We start from the raw sequence: 16,939 nt of genomic DNA on the forward strand, positions 1-16,939 counted from the left end.
AAAAAAAAAAAAAGTAGACAAAATGATCTTTGTGGCATGTGTCTGAGAACATTAAATGCACGTGTTTTTACGTTTGCATAAGAGAATAATAGAATGACACAGAGCAACGTATTAACGTTGGCATTTGCAGATTAAAGGATTAGGGAAAATTATTTTTCTTCTGCAAAGCATAGAGCCTTCAAAGTGTTTATTAATAAAAATTTATTACTTCTTTGGGTATTTCTCCATTTTTTTCTTTCTTCCTCAAGTATAACTAACGTACAGCAGTGTATTAGCTTCAGGTGCACAACATGAGGATTCGACAATCCTATACATTACCTGGTGCTCATCAGGATATGTGTACTCTTAATCCCCTTTATTTCTCTAAAAATGTATTCCCTTTTACTCATTTAATCTATTAAAAATAAGTATTTCCTCATGTTTTGTTAATTAGCACGAGCACCTGAAGAGGCCTTACAGACGTAAGAATCTCTTCACTTTCTGTATTTCGGCTCTGTGTCTGGTTCCAAGATGCCCCACTGTGCTTAGGGCAACAGGACACAGTAGGGAGACCCACTGTATCAGATGCTCTGATAATGAGAAAAATGAATGACCAACACTGATGCTTTGGCTTCACGGATCTCTTTATGGACTTCCATTCTTCTTCTCGAAGGGGCACGTGTGACAAAGACTGACTGACGCACAGATATGTGGTACCTTTGGATCTAGATAAAATGCTTGCCTTCGGCTCCCTGAGAGGACGGCTGTGGTTTTCCCTCCCTTAGGAGGCCGATTTCTCGGATTTAACAAACTTCCCTCCCGAGAGAGACTTTGCTGGCCTCCCCCTGGAGGGAATGGAATGACACAATGCCTGTGTTTCAGACGGATGCCTTGCAGTTGCCTTGTGTATGTTCTTCCTGGTTTTGAGCCTGCCTTCCGCAAGCCTCAGTGGGAGGTTCTTACCAACAGAGAAGTCAGGGTAGGGAGAAGCTAAATTAAATACAAATAAATAGATATAAAATACAAATACAAATAAATATATACTTTGTAAATCTCCCCCCACCCCCCATAGATTTCAGATATATAACTGTTGAGTCCTGGTTATGAAGAACTTGAGTTGTGTGAGCCTTGGTTCCCTTCTACCTAGGAAAATCCTCAAACAGTACAATAACGTTTGCTTTTTTACAGGGATGGTTCCCACGGAAGGCGATTCTTCTGTTGCTTATTTACATCGTACATGTAAGATGTGTGAGATCAAAGAACCTGCTTTGAGAAAAGACTTGGAAGGTAGAATCAGGAAATCGGCTACCTCCACCGCAGGTCGCAGAGCACTGAGACTGCACCGTACTCCAGGCATGACTGTGCCTTTTTGAGGCTGGATGAGTTCCATTCATGACCCTGGGAAGTGCATACTTCCAAGCTATCCCCGGATTTTTGCCTTGCATCAGGACCTGGACAGTGTAAGATACAAACCAGAGATCAAGAGCCAGGTCAGACCCCGAAATTCCAGAAATCTCACCGAACACTTTAAAGGTATCTGTATGACATTTTGATCTTAAAGTTGGCTCACACCATCGCTCCCAAGTATGTTTTATGTCGATTTTAAAGTCTTCCCTTGATATTTTAAAATGAGTGTGTCCATATCATCAAAGCTGGGATTTAGAGAGATGCTAAATGGAGAAACGTGACTTGACCTTTGCTCTAAGCCCACAACCCTCAACTCTAGGTATATCCATTAACAAAGCAAAAGAAAAATATTCTAATATATCGAAGGAAATAAGGTTCTATTATGAGGTCTCAACTTTCCCATTAAACTTGAAACCTAGGTAGAAACACATGTTGGTGCCTCACAGGTAATGGTTAAAACCGGATCCATGTATATATGTTTTTATGATTCCTCCTGGGCCAAAACTTCTCCTTTGTGCCAGGAGAAGCTGGACACAAGGGAGACACTCTAAAAACCATAGAATACCCCGCTTAGAGTTGCCGATCATCAACTTAGAATCCAAGCAAGATTACAATAGGATTTCCAAAGAAAATTTATTCAAAGAGAATGTGGCTCTTGGCTACACTGACTGTGTACCAGAATAAATAGATAATACAAAAACAAAACAAAACAAAACCAGGAGAAGTAAGGGTTGCTAATATGTATACTGGAATGGATTTAATCTCAAAAGGACAAGGACCTAGGATACATGAAAAGATGTTCAACATCACCAATCATCAGGGAAATGCAAACCTAAATGACAATGAGTTATCACCTCACACCTGTGGATGGCTAAAGTCAACAACCCAAGAAACAACAGGTGTTGGCGAGGATATGGAGACAGGGGAACCTTCTTGTACTATTGGTGGGAATGCAAACTGGTGTGGCTACTGTGGAAAACAGTGTGGCAGTTCCTCAAAAAATTAACAACGGAACTACCTGATGATCCAGCAATCGCACTATTAGATATTTAGCCAAAGAATACAAAAATACTACTCCAAAGGCATATGTGCACCCTAACATTTATAGTGCTTACAGTAGCCAAATTATGGAAATAGCCCAAGTGTCTACCGATTGACGAATGAACACAGAAGAAGTGGTATTTACACGTAGAATGGACTATTACTCAGCCCTAGAAAAGAATGAAATTTTGCCATTTGCAATGACATGGATGGAGCCAGAGAGTCTTACGCTAAGTGACAGAAGTCAAAGAAAGACAAATACATTATGATTTCACTCATATGTGGAATTTAAGAAACAAAACAGATGAGCAAAGGGGGAAAAAAGAGAGGGGAAAACCAAGAATCAGACTCTTAACTACAGAGAACAAATTGATGGTTACCAGAAGGGAAGGGGTGGGGGAATGGCGAAAACAGGTGGTGGGGATTAAGGAGGGCATTTGTTGTGATGGGCACCAGGTAACATACCAAGTGTTGAGTCACGATATTGTACGCCTGAAACGAATAGTACACTGTATGTTATCTAACTGCGATTTGAATAAAAACTTATCTAACCGCAATTTGAATAAAAACTTAAAAAAAAAAAAAAAAAGGACAAGGACTTAGGATAAATCTGACCCTAAAAGGTCTGACTACTTTGAGAGCAATCATTTACTGGCACTTTCCACACGTCAGGCCTTCGGCTGGGCATTTTCTATGCATCATCTCAAAACATGCCTATGATAACTCTCTAACGTAGCTACTTATTTTTTCATAGGAAAAAACAAGAAAGAATGTGTGCTAGATCACACAGGTGACTAGGGAATGAGCTTAAAATACAGGTAGGACCACCAATGTGCCTAAATATTGCAATCTATCACCTCGTTGTTAGTGTAGGCAAACAATATTTGCCCCCCTTCCTGATGTTCTCTCTTCTTAATACTGCTTTCCCCCCCTTTTTTTAATCTCAAACATGAGTATAAATTGCTGCTTCTCCCCCCCCCCCCCCCATGAGTCTTGTGGAAAATTCTTTACCGCTAGGACCGGGCATTCATGCCCAAAAGGCAAAGCAGATTTCTAGTTAAAAATAGGAAGCCCTGGCTCTCTCTCTGTCTGATGGGATCCCACTTGAATTAGAGTTGGGTGGATGGCAGCTGTTCAGGGACCTCCGTTACACCAGACCACGGCTCGGGATGCTACGCCATGGTTTCCACTTTGCTATTAGTTTAAATGTCTCCAGGAGTATTACGGCTTACTCTGAAGATTCCACGGTGTGAACATCATTTGTTGTACAGCAAAATGAATCGTGGTGCCTCCCAGAAACAACCAAAACGCTAACAAACGGGTCTTTGTTCCCCTAGCTCCATCCCAAACAAAACAAAACACAACATAACAGGTAATACCATTAAAATGGACAGATATTCTCATTAGTTTTTCATGAGTCACCAAGGAAAACCTCAAAATCAAGGTCCTAGAAGCCTTACTTCTGAAGAACCCTCTAGTCTTTTTCTTCTTTTCAGAGCTGTGTCATACAGCCATTCTTGGAATCATGTGTTTAATTATAACACTTAAGACATTTTGTATGAATAGTACATAGTATGCTTTCCTCATTTGAGATTTTCACTGTGTTTCTGTTCTGTTCACGTGATATTACATAAACAGACAATTTAGAGTTTGGTTCCCGATCAAACTAGAATTTTGGGAGAAGTGTTACATTTAGAAAATAAGGTTGATGCTCATTGATACTTAACTCAATTTCTCCTTCAATTAAAGTGGTATCTTACATGTAATACTTTGGGTTTCTATTTTCTTGGTGCCATATCTCTTTATGTGAAATCTCTTTGTCCAGAGATTTCATAGGGAGAAAATAATACAGTGCACCTGTACATGTGTGGCAGTAAAATATAGGCAAGCTATGTAAGAACTGTAGTGAGCTATGGCGCTCACGAGGCAGGATGATTTTACAATACGTGGGGCTGTATCACACACAGGTGTAAGGGGGACATACTCAGGTCTCATGCATGACAGAGAAGGAAATCCACTCATTTCCACTTCCTAACATCACCCCATTCTCCCCATTCAAACTAGATCCTGACTTCTGCTACCACAGGGCGAAGACAACCGCAGTGGAAACGCAAAGAAAATTCAAAATACATATGTATTAGTTCTTGCCTTTTGAGTTTCAAAGACTTCTGGTGACTTAAGAATGGTTTAACACACTTTCAATGGGCGTTGAAAATATATTCTACTTTCACTTTTCAGACAGACTCTAGATCCTAAGCCATACATGGCTTGTGGTTTCACGTAAAACATTTTTAAATGTTGCTGTGAACGGCAGGATGTGTTTAAGAAAATGAAAAAAAATGAACCACATCCAAGTGTCATTACTATTAAACAAGGAAAACCAACCAAGATGTCAAGTTTCCCTCAGCCTCCAGTAACGCTACCCATAGAGACTTATCAACATTGCCGACAAGAAGAAAATCAATGCTACCAAGAAGAGAATTCACACAATCTCCCTGTCAAACCTGTTTCTGCATCCGCACTCACACCCTCCATCTCTCCTCCTCTTACGCTACTCTACCCTACCCTACCCTACCCTACCCTACCTCCAATCTTGATCCTAGTTCTCCACTATGCTCTGGGTTCCATCTGCCCTCATCTACTAAAAGTGCTCCCTTCTCTTGAGCCTTACTGAAATTTCCCTACTAGATCATTCCCATCAGCATCCAAGCATGCTATTTTCTCTCTCCTAAAAATGATCTCATCTCCACATCTCTCTCCAGCTCAGGTCCCATTTCACTGATTCCCTTTGCAGCAAAAATCCCTCAGTGAGTCCTTTCTCATTCCCCCATGATCTTTCTGGACCAGGCGGCCCTCCTCAGCACATCACGGAAACCGCTCTTTCAAGGGCACCCTGCCACATCCAATAGTCGATGGGCCTCCTCTTACTCAATCACCAGCACGAGACACAGTGGATCACTTCCTCCTTGAGTCGCCACCAGAAACCCATTCTCTCAGTTCTTTTCCTGCCTCGCAGACCTTCACTCCTAGTCTCCTTGGCTGAATCCTCCTCATCTCCTAACTCTTCATTATCAAAGTGACCTCCGACCTCTTGACCTCTTGACCTCTTGTTTATCAAGGCTCACTCCATGGGTGATTTCATCCTGTGCTCTGATTTTAAGTACAATCGACATGCTGACCACTCCCAGATTCGTAACTCCTCACCACACTTTCCAACGCAACATTCTGCAACGATGCTAGTGTGGTATGATCCTGTCATATGGTGGTCACAAGCCACCTGCGGCTATTGAGTACTAGCATACTCCTGTGACTAAATAAACCTTTACATGTGTCTTAAATCCAAACCTAGATAACCATGTGTGGATAGTGGCTGCCCTACTGGACAGCAGAGCTGGATATGAAAGCCATCCTCTGATGTCCATATTCACACATTCAGCTGCCTCCGGAGCATCTCTACTGGAATGTTTACAAGGCATATCAACGTACAACATTGAACTCATGATTTGCCTCCCTGTACTCCACTCTTCACAACCCTACGAAATGGCAACCAGTCCTTCCAATTGTTCAGGCCAAAATAAGAAGTTAAAAGCACCCCAACCTCCTCTCTTTTTCTCACACCTGCATCTAATCAACCAGGAAGTGGTGTTATTCTTAGGTTCAGTGGACCTCCTATCTGACCATGTCTCACTTTGTCTATTACTACTGTTGCTTACCAGGTCCAAGCTACCACCATCGTCTCTTCTGATTTCCGTGGCCATGGCACTCTAGGGATACAGAGAAGCCATATTCTCCAGGAGAAGAGATAAGGCTGCTGTTTTATTATTATAAAAATAATTTTCTGACAGTGACTTAAGGGATTAAAAACAAAGTGTCTTAGGCCCTGCAAAGGAAAATTAAATGCTGCTGTGAAAATTGGGATGGGGAGCAGATCACATGACTACCTAAAGAAGCTTTGCAGCTGTCATTTAATTAATAGAGTATCTTGGGGATGATTTCACCAAAGAAGCCACAAAACAACAAAGAGAACTTATGTTTTCTTTGAAGATTTCTATTCCCCCCAAAGAGGCCCACTTTTATATTGAGTTTCCCACATGCCTTCCCTCAACTTAAAATTATGTAAGGATCCTATGAAGAGCAAGATTCTTCTTAAAAACTTTTTGAAGTTTTCGTTTAAGTTCCAGTTAGCTAACATACAGCATAATATTTGTCTCAAGTGTACAATATAGTGACTCAACACTTCCATACATCACCCAGTGCTCATCACAGCAAGTGCACTCCTTAATCCCCATCACCTTGTTCAAGCCATTCCCCTACCCACCTCCACTCTGGTAACCATCCGTTTGTGCTCTGTAGTTAAGAGTTTGTTTCTTGGTTTGTCTCTTTCCCCCCCCTTTGCTCATTTGTTTTGTTTCTTAAATTCCACATGAGTGCAATCGTAATGTATTTGTTTCTCTGAGTTCTTTCACTAAGCTTATTACTTTCTAGCTCCATCCATGTCATTGAGAATGGCAAGATTTCACTCTTTTGATGGCTGAGTAATATTCCATTGTATATATTTACCACCTCTTCTTGATCCATTCATCAGCCAATGGACACTCGGGCTGTTCCATAATTTGGCTATTGTAGATAATGCTGCTATAAATGTCAGGGTGCATGGAACACTCTGAATTAGGGTTTTTGTATTCTCTGGGTAAACAGTAGTACAACTGCTGGATCATCAGGTAGTTCTATTATTAACTCTTTGAGGTACCTCCATACTGTTTTCCACAGTGGCTGCATCGATTTGCATTCGGCACCAACTGTGCAAGAGGGTTAGCTTTTCTCTGCATCCTCACCAACCCCCGTTGCTTCTTGGGTGGTTGATTTTAGCCCTTTGGACAGGCGTGAGGTGAGATCTCATTGTAGTTTTGATTTGTATTTTCCTGATGATGAGTGCGTTGAGCATCTTTCCACACGTCGGTTGGCCATCTGGATGGTCATTTTCTTCGGAAAATGTCTGTTCACGTCTTCTGTCCATTTTTCAAATTGGATTATTTGGTTTTGAAGGGTTGAGTTTTATAAGGTCCTTGTATAATTTAGATACTAACCCTTTATTGGATATGCATACCTTTAGTTTTGCTGATTATTTCCTTTGCTGTGCAGATGCTTTTCATCTTGAGGTAGTCCCACTAGTTTATTTTTGCTTTTCCTTTTTTTTTTTTTTAATTTTTTTTTTCCAACGTTTATTCATTTTTGGGACAGAGAGAGACAGAGCATGAATGGGCGAGGGGCAGAGAGAGAGGGAGACACAGAATCGGAAACAGGCTCCAGGCTCCGAGCCATCAGCCCAGAGCCCGACGCGGGGCTCGAACTCACGGACCGCGAGATCGTGACCTGGCTGAAGTCGGACGCTCAACCGACTGCGCCACCCAGGCGCCCCAAGTTTATTTTTGCTTTTGCTTTCCTTGCTTCAGGAGACGTATCTAGAAAGAAATTGCTACGGCTGATGTCAAAGAAGTTACTGCCTGTGTTCTCCGCTAGGATTTGTAGGTTTTCAGGTCTCACATTTTGGTCTTTCATCAATTTTGACTTTATTTTTGTGTATGGTATAAGAAGTGGTCCAGTTTCATTCTTCTGCATGTCGCTGTCTGGTTTTCCCAGCACCATTTATTGAAGAGATTTTTCCCATGAGATATTCTTCCTGCTTTGTCAAAAATTAATTGACTATGTAACTGTGAGTTCCTTTCTGGGCTTTCTATTCTGTTCCAGTGAGCTATGTGTCTATTTTTTTTTTAATGTTTATTTATTTATTTTTGAGAGAGAGCAAATGAGCAGGGGAGGGGCAGAGAGAGAGAGAGAGAGAGAGAGAGAGAGAGAGAGGGACAACAGAGAGACAGAGAATCTGAAGCAGGGTCCGAGCTGTCAGCGCAGAACCCAACGTGGGGTTTGAACTCACAAACCGTGGTATCATGACCCGAGCCAAAGTTGGATGCTTAACTGACTGAGCCACCCAGGTGTCCGTCTATATGTCTATTTTTGTGCCAGTACCAAACTGTTTGATTGCTACAGCTTTGTAATATCGCTTGAAGTCCAGAATTGTGACGCTTTCAGCTTTTGGTTTCTTTTTCAGGATTGCTGTGGTTATTCAGGGTCTTTTGTGGTTCCATACAAATTTTAGGATTGTCTGTTCTGGCTCTGTGAAAAAATGCTGTTGGTATTTTGATAGGGATTACATTAAGTGTGTAGGTTGCTTTGGGTAGTATTGACATTTTAAGAATATTTGTTCTTCCTATCCACGAGCACGGAATGTTTTTCCATTCCTTTGTGTCATCTTGTATTTCTTTCCTCGGTGTTCTATACTTTTCAGAGTACAGGCCTTTTACCTCTTTGGTTTATTCCTTATTATTTTTGGTCCAATTATAAATGGAACCGATTCCTTAATTTCTCTTTTCTGCCGCTTCCTTATTGGTGTATAGAAAAGCAACAGATTTTTGTACATTGATTCTGTATCAGTTCTAGCAGTTTTTGGCTGGAATCTTTAGGGTTTGCCGACTATGGTATCATGTCATCTGCAAGTAGTGAAAATGTCACTTCTTTCTTGCTGATCCGGATGCCTTTTTTTTAATGTTCGTTTTTGAGAGCGGGAGAGAGAGCGTGTGCATGTGAACACACATTGGGGAGGGACAGAGAGAGTGAGAGAGAGAGAATCCAAGCAGGCGCCATGCTTACATCAATGTGGGGCTCGATCCCATGAACCATGAGATCATGACCTGAGCCAAAATCAAGAGTCGGACTTAACTGACTGAGCCCCCCCAGGCGCCCCGATCTGGATGCCTTTTATTTCTTTTTGTTGTGTGATTGCTGCAGCTAGGACTCCCAGGACTCTGTTGAGAACAAGTGATCAAAGTGGACATTCCTGTCTTGTTCCTGACACCAGCAGGAAAGTTCTCAGTTCTTTTCGCTCTTGAGGATGATGTTAGCTAGGGGTTTTCCCCATCTGGCCTTTAGTATTTTGAGGTATGTTTCCTCTAAACCTACTTTGTTGAGGGCTGTTGTATGAATGGATGTGGTACTTTGTCACATGCTTTTTCTGTGTCTATTGACATGATCATATGGTTCTTCCTTTTTTCTTACTGCTATGTGTCACATTGATTGATCTGCAAATATTGAACCACCCTGGCATCCCGGGAATAAATCCCACTTGATCGTGGGGAACGATATTCTAAACATACTAATGGATTCAGTCAGCCAGTATTTCACTGAGTATTTCTGCATATACCTATCAGAGATTTGGCCTGTAGTTGTCTTTTTTTGTGTGTGGAGTCTTTATCTGGTTTTGGTACCAAGGTAATGCCGACTTCACAGAACCAATTTGGAAATTTTCCTTCCCTTTCTACTTTTTCGGAATAGATTGAGAAGAGTAAGTATTAACTTGAAGAGTAAAATTCTTGAGCTAAAAGTCAAAACACAGCAGCAAACACATTTGACCCCAAGAAGGCAACTAATCCATTTCCTGCTATCAAAGTAATACGAAGTTTCCTTATCCCGCCAAAACAAGAAGAAAAATAACTTACACAACTTACTTTAAGTATTCACAAGATTATAGGAATATATCCGTATAATATATGGCATGTAGGAGGTATCACTTACATTTTGTTTGTTCAACGTACTAATGCATTCGGTGAATGCATAAATAAATAAAAGATTCTCAACTTGAAAAAATAAAATGACTTCAGGCTTGACTGTAATGTCGATGTAGCTGGAAATTCACACACAGAGTCATATGTGCAACGACGTAGGCTAAAAGACAATACTTGTAGAAACCAGCCGAAAGCTGACCTAAGAGTTTCACGTCAGCTCATAAAGGCCTCTGAAAGACAGTGACTATTTAAACAGAAAGACACCAAGGCCAGGTATATGAAAGACGAGTATTTGCCAATTGGAACATATTATTTGCTTCTCAATAAAGTGTTCTCTGCCCTTTTCTTTACCCTGTATTGAGGAGAAAAGTAACCAAGAGCAGGATGTGCAGGAATCTTCTCACTGTTTGATGTCAGCAAAGAGTCCCATGGAAAGAGGCTGTCTGCCTACCTAACAGAATCTCTTTGGCCCTGCTCGTACCCCGTTCTCAAAAAGACAGGACTTGGTTTAAAAAAAAAAAAAATCCATCCTCCCCTAAAGAAGGGCTACATAAATTGTGGGGCCCAGCGCAAAATGAAAATGCAAGGCCCCTCGCTTAGAAAAATTATTAAGAATTTGAAGGTGGTGATAGGAGAGCACTGAACCGAACACAGAGCCCTTCCGAGCACGAGACAGCGGGGACTTGGCAGGTCCCACATCCACGAGGACAGCTTTGCCCCTGACCTTAAGGCTGTCACCTGCCATCAGTTTTAAGACACAATTTTAGCTCTTCCAAATTCTAAACGACCCTGTGGTCTAACAATGACGTCACCCTCCCCTCCTACGTAGAGACTATGGCCTCTGTTCAGGTGCGCCAGCGCGGAAGCACTCAGTGTGACCCTGGCCATCCCCTTGACCACAGGCCGCCCGCCTGTCCCCCCTGACCCCCAGGCCCAGAACCTGGAGAGCAGGAACGTGATGTGATAACCACACAGCTGAGACTCTAACTGCCCCATGTGAAGGCTCAGGAACGCGTCTGGGACGAGGCGTGACTTGAAATTGGTCATTCCCGCCACGCACGTCTATGTTAAGCCATCCTCAGTGACCTCGTCAAAAGCGGTCGCTGACTGTTCGCAGCACTGGTGGAGAACGCAAAAGCCCTCCCGGTCACGGGGATGCCCCTGCCCCCTGCACAAGATCACGATACTGCTGTTTCCGAGCTGCCCGCACCGCCTGTCAGACTGTACGGCAAGCTGTTAAATGCACAAATTTAGAAAGACCGCCAGTGATTCAGTCTACTTAACTGGACTTCGTCCAGAGAATTTTCCAGCCAACTGGCACTGGGTCTCTAATTTACAGCTGGCAAGCAACCTCCCTAACTGCTTCCAGGTCCTCAGAACTGTTTAATGTCTACCTTTAACACACGAACCACCTGACTTCAGACACAACATTCAGCAGCTTTGACCGCAGGGTGCGGAGTTATAAAATTTACAGCTTCTTAAGTTGGAAAACCACAGACAGGCTGGACTCTACCAACTGCCCTCTGCAGAAGGGGGGTTCGGTTTCTGCCTCAGGCACACAAAGTTAAAACAAAGGACACATTGAGTAATCTTGGGTAAGCAGTTTTTTTTTTTTCTGTTTTTGCTCCCACTTTTTTTAATGTTAAAATGATAAATGCCTTTAACCCGTTTTGCATTTTTTGTAATTGAAGGCTTTTTTTTTTTTACATTAAAGCTAACAAAAAAGTTTTCTGATTTCTCCCATGTATATCAGAGTTATGGATAGGCTTTAAAGACTGGCTTTTTAATTAATGCAAGCTAGAAAGCTAGTTTCTTGTCCTCCAAACGTGTCTGATTGCTTTAAAAACAAGAACAGGGAAGCTTATGATAGTTACTGTTGCCAAAGTATTGCATGTGTATCATCTACAGTTGATCACAATATCACCAGGAAGCTGAGGGCTAGTGTTACCCTGGCATTATGAATAAATAAACCAATTACAGGGTCTCTAGCTAGTTAAGTAGCAACCCTGGACTCAAGTCTCTGATACTGTCTGACTCCAAAACTTGACATCTTATCTCTTACAACACTGTCTCTCAAACTCTGGAACACAATGTCTAGGACCTTACTATGAATTCTAAAAACTGGGGCGTCTGGGTGGCTCAGTGAGTTAAGTGTTCGACTGCAGCTCAGGTCATCAACTCACAGTTCTTGAGTTCGAGCCCCACGTCGGGCTCTGTGCTGACAGCTCGGAGCCTGAAGCCTGCTTCAGATGCTGTGTCTTCCTCCTTCTCTGTCCCTCCCTTGCTCATGCACTGTCTCTCTCTCTCAATAATAAACGGACATTAAAAAATAATCATAAAATTCTAAAAACTGTAGGAGCCGTGGGTAATACTTATCACGGGTATTCAACAGGATGCCACAGCATTTACGTTGCGCTTGGGGTTCGAACCCGGAACTTGGATTTCTTGAGTGCGCCAATGTCTGGTTTAAGCATACATGATTCTTTTTTTTTTTTTTTTCAACGCTTATTTATTTTTGGGACAGAGAGAGACAGAGCGTGAACGGGGGAGGGGCATAGGGAGAGGGAGACCCAGAACCAGAAACGGGCTCCAGGCTCTGAGCCATCAGCCCAGAGCCCGACGCGGGGCTCGAACTCACGGAGCGCGAGATCGTGACCTGGCTGAAGTCGGACGCTTAACCGACTGCGCCACCCAGGCGCCCCAAGCATACGTGATTCTTAATCTCTTCAATCCACTTTCCCGTGTGTTTTAGATGTCTCACTGAACCTGCTGTTTTAGCAACTGAAATACAACATGCTGTGTAGACTGGCCCTTCCTGAGAAGCCACGACTCACACCACACGTTATACGTGGAGTGACGGCTCAGAGAAGGGACGGCTTGTGTGGTGTGGATTGATGTGTTCGCGAGGTCCTGTGATTGCTGGGAGAACTTGGGACGTCCCAACTCAGCCCGTTGGCTGTCTTTGTCTTCCCGTTTGCTTTGAAGCTGGAAGAACACAACCAGGTATGGTCACTGCTATTATGTGACTTGCCTCCGACAAGAGGCAGTAAGGCACAGACCCTGATGGGACTGAGAAAAGCATCTATGAGGCAGCTTCAAAGGTGTGGGCGGACCCTCGGAGCCTCGACTACACTTCTAATTCAACGTTCCAGCATTCCTCGGAGTTTAATGAAGAGAAAGAAACAGTGTTCTCCAACCTGTCACACAAGTATTTGCTATGAATTAACGGGAGGTCCACACTTCAAGTGGTGAACGGCAAACATCTAGACAAATGATGTGGCATCACAAAAGGACCTCTGAATCGTCCTCTGGAGTCTGAGGTTCGTATCATCTGTTCCGAATTAATTCTCCATTCCGCCTTTGCCTCTTTTGTGTTTTGTGTCTTCACTCAGTCCGTGCTACCTGGCTAATCTCCTCTCCCCGACCCTGGTTTTATCTCGAGGCACATCTTTACTCAGGCTGGCCCCGTTCCCGTGGGGAGAATTCAGATGGCGGGGTCACAAGAAAGGAGCTGGAGGCGAAGGGAAGAGTCTGCTGGTGGGGCTCACAGGCCATCGTGTCACTGATCAATGTGCTCGCCCACCTGGTCCCCGCCACCCTGTCATCTCCTGTTGCCAAAGCGTGGAGGAAGTTGTTGATTATAGTAATTTTCTTTGGATGTCTTTTTCTGCCTTGAAACTGGCCTGGGGTTAACCTGTTTCTCACTTCCTGTCATTCCAAAGGCTGCTGCTGTGGTCAGCGGCCAGACTCTCCCCCGGTTACGCTATTAAATGCAACGGGCTTCCCAAGAGTTAAATGCCCCCTCGTGCCACTTCACACGGAAGAAGTCCTCAACATAAAAGAGAGCTTTTAAGGCCTTTTACAAAAGGAATGAATGCTGTAAAAACAAAGGTGATCATCTTTCAGTCTTCGAGTAGCAACCCGTGTGACCACGTCATCCCGAGTCGCTGTTTATCAGACCGAGAGGAAGTTACTTTATAATGAAACACTCCTGACGAATTTCCGCACCTTCCCTCTGACCGCATGGCAGCTTGATAGGACTTGGTGGTTGTTGGGGGGAGGGGGGAGGGGAGAGAGACAGAGACACAGGGAGCTGGAGACAGAGATGAGGAGGGAGACAGGAAGTAGAAAAGCAAGAAGGAAGTAGAGGAGGAAGGGGGAGAGGGGGAGGACAGGAGGAGGGAGCAAAAAAAATCTCACCTTCAGTCATTTCTAAAGAAGGTGTCGTCTGTAAGGGGACATCTCATGAAAAAATAACTTTCTGTGTTTAACTTTTTTTTTTTTTTTAAGTAGACTTCACACCCAGTGCAAAGCCCACCATGGGGCTTGAACTCATGACCCTGAGATCATGACCTGCACTGAGATCAAGAGTCAGAGGCTTAACCGCCTGAGGCACCCAGGCACCCTTGTTTTTAACTCTCATTTGCCAAGGCCTCTTAAAACTGGATGCTGAACCGGCCTTTTGCACAGTTGCTTAAACAAAGAGCAAAGTCAGTGTGGGGCGCCTGGGTGGTTCAGTCGGCCAAGCGTCTGACTTGGGCACAGGTCATGATCCCACGGTCTGTGAGTTTGAGCCCCATGTCAGGTTCTGTGCTGACAGCTCGGAGCCTGGAGCCTGCTTCGGATTCTGTGTCTCCCTCTCTCTCTCTGCCCCTCCCCCACTTGTTCTCTCTCTCTCTCTCTCTCTCTCTCTCTCTCTCTCAAAAGTAAATAAACATTAAAAAAAAAAAAGAACAAAGTCAGTGACCTTAAATTACCTATATCTCAATCTCAACATGGAAAAACATGAAGTTTTCAGCTTTACTCAAGAAGCTTGACATGGGTCTGTGTACTTCAGATTAAATGACTATTTTTCAATAAAGGCTGTGTAAATTTCAACTCTGATGTTCAGCTTTCACATTTCTGCCACTTCAAAATGTAATTCCTTACACCACACACACACACACACACACACACAATCTAGCTGTGTGGGGTACAGAAGTAACACGTATTTAGCTTTCCTCGTGTTCTCAAAGCCAATCAAATCAACATAATGCAGTGAGGTCCATACATAGTATCCTCAAGACTTAAAAAATAAACTGACTTTTCAATCCTTCAAATGACTAACGAGCACACTAGTTCAATGAGAAATTCTTTGGACTTTATGCCAGACTTATGTTGTGGGGAAAAAGCTGACTAACAGAAATATGTGGAAATTATCTAGTTTATAATAACCGTCTCTGTAGTGATCTCAGAAAGCATCTGATTGCCAAATCAATATTGATTTCTTTCTGTGCTGGGGTGCGTGCGTGTGTGTATGAGTAGTTTTTCCCTGGGCCGTGCAGAAACATAATACAGGCTCATGAAAGTTAGCTCCTTTTCTTCAAGTCATTTACATGGATATGTATGCATGTGCTTCAAAATAAAAACTTGATTGATGGGCTTAAATAATGCCTTAAAAATTTAAGACCGAAGACAATCCTATAAATCCTTGATTACCCTTCGGAATTTCCCCTGGCCACCGAGGAAATCAATGGGGCCGGCACTGGTTAAATTGACATCCACCTGTTGCCAATGTTGAAACATGTAGACTCAAGGTTCCAAGGAGAGTGAAGGCTAGTAACAGAGACCGCGTTTTAAAATCGGGTGACTCAGTGATAGAAGTGAAGGTCTGTTTTCCATTTAGTTTAAACTGAGCTTCCCTATGAAGACATTCTAGAAGGTTTTGACATGTAAAAATAACCAGACGCAGAAGACACTTTTATTTGGTGTCAGGCCGTGCGCTCAGTTCTTGAGGTTAACTGACAGCAGTCAATTATTTCCAGGACTGCCTTACCCTTGCCTTGCGCTAGGCAAGGCCCAGAAATGGGTGAAAAGATCCGGCAAATCCACCTCCCTGGAAGGGCAGGCAAGTCGCTCCCCTCCCAAGTGAAGCTCAATCTGCTGTGAACCGGGCAGCAACGTCTTAGGTGCGATCATTCCTCCGGGAGAGGCAAGCATTTACAAAAGCATATTGATCCCTCAAATGCAACTTAGGAGATCCAATTTCAATACTTCAAATGCTATTCGCTGTGCTTAACTTTCAGCCGTACGGTTTTAAGGCTGGTCCTAAGAGATGATGAGACCTAGTGGTTTTTAAAATGTGTACTGCAGAAGTTTAGGCCTCTTCAGAGAACTCTGGATCACAGACCGTGGTTTGGGGCACAAGGGCTGAAATGGGGGAGAAGTCTGGCCTCACAGCCTGTCACTCCGCACTTTGCTCAGAGAAGCTTTTCTTTCACTTGTATCGCTGTTATTACTATGATGACGACGATTTGCGTCTATAGCTGACCCAGGCTGTTACATCAATGTCAGGAGTACAACATAGTGACCCAACGCGTTTCTCGTTTGTTTCATTTGTCACCTCCGTGCAGGACTTCTCAGCTTCGAAAGCAGGTTCTAGTTTGTACACGAATGAATACATTTTATTACCGGATGTCATTTATTCAAGAGACAGTTTTTTGAGCAGCGACCATGTCCCAGGTATTGTGCCGGTGCGGGAGGCTACAAAAAGTAGGCAAGTCATGTTTCTGCTACCCTGAGGTCTGAGCTGCTATAAGAGCCCTTCGCAAAGTGCCGCAGGATACAGGGGAAAAGATAGCCTGGGGAAATCATTAGGACCCACAACAGTTGAAGTGACTCACGCCAAGTGACACAGGCAAGGCGGAGCCAACTATTTAGATGTTCCTTGTTCTAAACCATGCTGCTTCGAACAAGAATGGCGACCACATAGGAAACTCACTCTTGACAGACTGCGTTTTACACACACGCTGTACAGACTGTATGTTTTAGCCACATAATTTATGTCTTTGCCATTTATGTATCTCCAGTGCCTCATACACGAACGAGCACAGAATGGGCAACCAATGAATGTT

The 16,939-nt window shown here is 43.3% G+C and overlaps 1 protein-coding gene across 1 annotated transcript in view; it reads right to left on the reverse strand.

Moving 5' to 3' along the window:
* The window catches only part of ADAMTS18 (ADAM metallopeptidase with thrombospondin type 1 motif 18), a 147,927-nt gene that overhangs the window by 20,260 nt on the left and 110,728 nt on the right, over nt 1-16,939 (reverse strand). The window contains exon 16 of the mRNA XM_040443412.1: nt 1,289-1,430. Within this exon, the coding sequence (XP_040299346.1) occupies nt 1,289-1,430 (142 nt within the window). The remainder of the gene's footprint in view (nt 1-1,288; nt 1,431-16,939) is intronic.

Source organism: Herpailurus yagouaroundi, unplaced genomic scaffold (assembly GCF_014898765.1).
Source record: "Herpailurus yagouaroundi ecotype Mexico unplaced genomic scaffold, PumYag 190, whole genome shotgun sequence".
NCBI lineage: Eukaryota > Metazoa > Chordata > Mammalia > Carnivora > Felidae > Herpailurus > Herpailurus yagouaroundi.